We start from the raw sequence: 5,112 nt of genomic DNA on the forward strand, positions 1-5,112 counted from the left end.
CTGACTTGTCGTGACGAAGCAACCCGAGGACGTGGCTGTCCGACGGGTGTCAGGTTGTCCACTCAGAACAGCCTGAACTCATAGACGAATCGCTCATCATGATCTTGTCAGATATTTCCGGCTTCGGAGATCAGCGCAGCACCCCATGAAACTGCACTGATCACCGTGATCGTCCGAATCGGGTTTAACTGCAGATGACCATACCTCTTTATGATTAACAACACTACAAGTTCGATTTACTCGAGCCCTACATAATGGGAAGAAACATACACACCATCACTGATATAACTTATGCTTCCTCCGACTCAGAATCGCTCTCTTCGAACAGAGACATGAACTTACTCGAAGCTATCTTCTGTACCTCTGTGACAGAGGCTCTGTCAATTCAATGTAGACGCTGGCTGGAACTCTGCTCCTCCAAGAGCCCTTATCGACGCCGTCGGGAGCTCAGAGGGAATACTTAGTAGGATGATAATCCAGTATTGCTGCTTAAGCAAAGTCCCTTGCGGATCGCTAGCTTGACCAGTTCTCTAAGCAACTGTAAGATGAGCCTTGCTTTCTCGGCTGGAAGTGCTCGTGGAGCCTTATACAAACCTTGAAGTGCTTGCTGAACGGCAACTGTATCCCAAGTCTTGTCCAAGTCCATCCAGTCATGCCATTTTGCTAAGTGCGCGAGATAGCACTTGGCTGTATCTTGGTTTCTGAAGGTCGATAGCCAGAGGATGACCATGTCGTCATTCGCCGGGAGGAAACCGACGTTGTCAGCATAACTGAGAGGAGTTGCTACAAGTTCCATGTAGCAGCGAAGGCCTTCAAGACTTCAACGCTCGACTCAAGCATGGCGTGATACGACATTGAGTCAATCAACTGAAGACTCAAAATGACTCTGCGATTGTGGTCGATGAAGAGCTTGTCTGAGACTAGGAGTCTCTGACTGACCCCTCGAGCGATTCGAGACCGCAGAAAACGAACGAAATATTTTTATTTCGAGATCAGAGATAGCTTCCGCCCACGTCTACGCCTCGAGTTTAGGCTTCCCCTTAAAATTTATTCGTAACAACACAGTAACGGAATCACCAGGAACAGAATCATGATCATAACTTAATGACAATCACAGCGAGTGGCTTTTGGCAAAGTTAGGAAGTCGGTGTTCTTTTCTCGAGTAAGACCTCATGACTTCAACGAAGATTCGCCTGCTAGGCTTGTCGGCTGGATTCAACTCGGACGGCACAAGGTCAATCTACACTTTCGGGTGAAACCGATCGCATAAATCTCAGAATTCAGTGATCATGTGTTTCAAATCTGTGAGTTCTGAGTAGCCTTTCACCAAACCTTGTTCAGCTGCCACGTTGTCGATGAAAACGGTGACTGAAGGATTTGAGACGTCTTTGCGGCAAAGACTTTGCCGAATGTCTCGATCGCTACTAGCGCAACGAATAGCTCCACAGCAACAATTTGAGTCCCCCGGTCAATTAGTCCAGCGTGAAACCACACCGGTGCCTCACAAGCTGCATAGAACGGTCGATCAGAATTTTTGTCGTACACCACCACGTCCAAACCTCCCTTGGAAGTTGCGTCAGAGTAGATGGAGGCCTGGGGAACAGGAGCTCTGTGAGGTCTTTCCAAGAGAGGGATGCGACAGACTGCAGTGGCGCTGGCGAGCATGAATTCTAGGCGTCGTAGCGCAGTGGTTCTGAAGGGTCGATTCTTCGAGAGGTTGCAAACGCCAGATCGATATAAGTAACTAATAATCTCTCGAATGTAGGGCCTGCACGCATCAGAATGTAGTAGAGTAGAGGCGAATAGAAGGCTGCCCGCTAGCTTGGCCGCTGTCGATGAAGACAGAGAATCCTCCGATACAATTCCCCGTATCGTTTGGACGATCTCAGCCTTCTTGCCTTGTAGAAAAAGACATGAGCTCTCTCTCGAGACGGAAAGACCGAGGCCCAGACGGTCTGGGCCAGACCCGGTAAATCAGATCATCTGACTCAGATGTGGGTCCCACACACCTCAGTTTCTTCAATTTTCAGCCTAGGATGAGATGGGACTACCGCCAAGCCGCATAGCCAGACTCCACCGAGGGAGCGCGTTTAGGAGCGAAATAATCATCGAGGAAGTTCAGCAGTACCAATCCTAGGGAAATTCTGCCGAGATGCGCCAACGCTTGCGAAATTCGGCAATAGTCCATGGCGGAGCTTGAGGCTCCGAACGGTTGAGCCACGTGGAAGGAAGTGCCTGCCTTACCGGTGAAAGGGTTCTCAAGGAGCACAACGGTACCCTTTTGAGAGTCGCAACCGCAAGGGACCTCTCTATAAGCAGACGCGTGGACAGATTTCTACCACTTGAGACTTGCTGTTCCTGTCGCCCGAGCGTACTCGAAGGCCACTGCTGCAGCGGCTTCCGGGGTTGGAAGGGGAACCTGATCTTGGGATCTCATGGCGCGAATGGCTTTAGACCTCTTAAAAATCATTTCAAGGGCGTGTTTTTTTTTTCTCTTGCACCACTGCGAAGCGTGTATTTCCCACGAAACCTTCTTCGAAGATAATGTACAGACTTTCCACCGAAAATGGTCCCATCATTGTCGCATCCTCGGTCTGCTCGATGGCACTTTGTCATAAAGTCTCATCCCATTCGGTGGACTCTTATTCGAGAGCTTCTGCCATCCTTTTTGCCAATCCCGGACCAGATCGGAGTAGCTCTTCGAGATTAATGAACTTGCGCTTCTTAGCTTTTCCGGTGTTCCGCCTGAAGATGGATTCGGGAAGCTCAAAGGTCCCTGTTAGTGGCAAACCGTCTTGGAGCTCATCGGCAAGCGAGACATCGGGGTAAACGCTGGCTTGAAGCATCTCCTTGAATAAAGGGAGATTCAACTTCCCGGCAACGGCTCGGACCTTCTCTGGCATGCGAGTCACGGAATTGTCGGTGGCCGCTCTCAGCTTTTCCCGACGTTTATCCCAGAACTCAATGACCCTGGAGCGTGCCGCTATAAGTTGATCAGGATGTAGCCTTTTTTTGTGCAGAAATTGCTGCTCTTAGAGTATCAGGAAGACCAGGAGACTGAGTGAGAGGGCGAACCATGTGGCATGATGAAGCGAGATGTTCCTCTGGTGAGGAGCAATGAATAAACTCACCAACGTCCTCACCGCGAACAGCCTTAGGCTGCACACCGCTGCCGACTCTACAAACTCTTGGCACGAAGTGACATACCATCTCAGAGAGATCCGAGCGAACCGCAGAGCTCTTTGAAGCTCGCTGATCTAGAGAGGGTGAAGTCCTCAGGATACGGCGAAAATCATCTAGAGCCACGACTCCCGGATATGTACATGTCTGCATGTTCGGAGGTCCCTCTCGAGATAACGACGCCGGGATCGTCAGAGGCGAGCTGGTCTCTGTCAGAGACCCGGTGACTGGAGTATGGGTTTCCAAGAACGGTGAGGTCGTTCCCACTGGTGTCGACTTTGGCTTCAGGCCAGGTGGCCCCGGACTACTGGTCCGAGAGACTGACAGCACAACACCGATTAGGTACGACAGAATAAAGTGAGAGAAAAAAAATACGACTCATATGGCAGACAGCTCAGCGAGCTCAAAAACTTCTATGACTCAAAGGCTGAGACTCCACGAATGGAGTATCTATCACTCGGAGAGCGCTTCACTTATTTACTTTCTCCTTGTGGTCGTCCTTTTTCTTGCCAACATCGTTGTCCTCACTACTCTTCCAACGTTTAGAGTTGGAGTTCCAACCATTATACCAGCCACCATTGGCTTTTCCGCTCTAGCCATTACCCTAGTTCTTGTACCAGTATTGGTTATTGGAGTGGGAACCGTAAGAGCTCCAACTGTCATTCCACGGACGTTTAGTGCCACGGTCGTCGTAGGGCTTGCGCGAGCTTAACCGAGAAGACAGAATGAGTAATTGGGAAGCATCGACGTCAGCCAGATTGCCAAGAGCCTCTTGCAGTGTGATACTTTTAGCCGACACCATCTTGGCGAGCCCCTGGCGGACATGTAGATCGTAGGCTCTACACAGAGGCAGCCCTCCAAACTTGTTAGAAGTATCAGAGAACTGAACCGAAAATAACACGTGCAGGGCATGGCTCATCGGTAGACCCCAATCACATATCCCGAGGATAGCGACGGTAACCGCCCAAGATAGCAAACAAGAAGCAAAGTAAGCCAGCCCTTCCTTCTCGAGCTCGGGATCACCACAGAAGGAATCCAACGGATCCGTGAGAATGCAACCGGGATCTTTGATACACGCGGCCAAACGATCTGGATTAATGAGCTTGGCATCAAAGGAGCCAATACCAGAACGTCTGATGTAGCGCAGCGTGCTCTCAGCACTATCCACCTTGGAGGAGTCATCGAAGTTGTTGAGAGAAGATTTGATGTTGAGACCTGCGATTAGCTTATCCACGAACTGATCGGCAACTCGAGAGATGGCGTTCTCCTCAGGAACAGAGGAGACGCCCAGCTGTTGGACTTCAACGACAGATTCCGTAGCAGGGTCCGATGGAGTACTCGATTCCTTGGAGACCTTGGCGATCTCAGAGATGAGCTTAGAGGTCCTAGCAGACCTGGGCTTCTTCTTGAGAGCTTGCTCGGGGTCAATAATGCCGGCACCGAGCGGCGACCCAGGAATCCTGGGCCAGGATTCTCGCGGCTACTGACCTTGTCGGGTGTGGAGACAACGACTTCCTGGCTAGAGGAAGAAGTGCCCTCGAGGGCTTGCCCCTCTGCTTGGGCCTCGCTAGAGGAAACCGGAGACTCTTTGGGATGGTCCTCGGTCTGAGCTTCGACGGCGGTCTTCTTGGCCATTGAGTGAGAGACGCTGCTTGGCAGCTTACAACGAAATACGCTGAACAGTTGAGTCTGAACTCGACAACGAGGATGCTTTCTGGTGGTCACATAGGACGGATACATGTTGTATCATACAACAAGTAACAACATTGAATGCATGATGATCACTATCATGATTATCAGATAATGCCGCAGAGGGCTCGCACAGCCTCAGAGGACTTTCGAAAAGATGAACTGGACTCGGTAAAGCGACGACAGAATACTTGTCAAGTAAAGAGCTCACTATGCCGCAGAGGACTCGCTATGCCACAGAGG

The 5,112-nt window shown here is 50.6% G+C and overlaps 2 protein-coding genes across 2 annotated transcripts; both read right to left on the bottom strand.

Annotated features, from left to right (window-relative positions):
* Window positions 1–2,642: 2,642 nt before the first annotated feature.
* Window positions 2,643–2,903, bottom strand: Pmar_PMAR004557 (hypothetical protein; the record flags this gene model as incomplete). The annotated part of the gene is made up of 1 exon (XM_002771276.1): window positions 2,643–2,903. One exon carries the CDS (start codon window positions 2,901–2,903, stop codon window positions 2,643–2,645), a length of 261 nt encoding a protein of 86 aa, XP_002771322.1.
* Window positions 2,904–3,784: 881 nt separating this feature from the next.
* Pmar_PMAR004558 (hypothetical protein) lies at window positions 3,785–4,815 on the bottom strand (the record flags this gene model as incomplete). Its single annotated transcript, XM_002771277.1, has 2 exons — window positions 3,785–4,597; window positions 4,669–4,815. The coding sequence occupies 2 exons, from the start codon at window positions 4,813–4,815 to the stop codon at window positions 3,785–3,787; spliced, it is 960 nt and encodes a 319-aa protein (XP_002771323.1).
* Window positions 4,816–5,112: the final 297 nt, after the last annotated feature.

This window comes from Perkinsus marinus (assembly GCF_000006405.1).
Source record: "Perkinsus marinus ATCC 50983 genomic scaffold scf_1104296963176, whole genome shotgun sequence".
Lineage (NCBI taxonomy): Eukaryota > Perkinsozoa > Perkinsida > Perkinsidae > Perkinsus > Perkinsus marinus.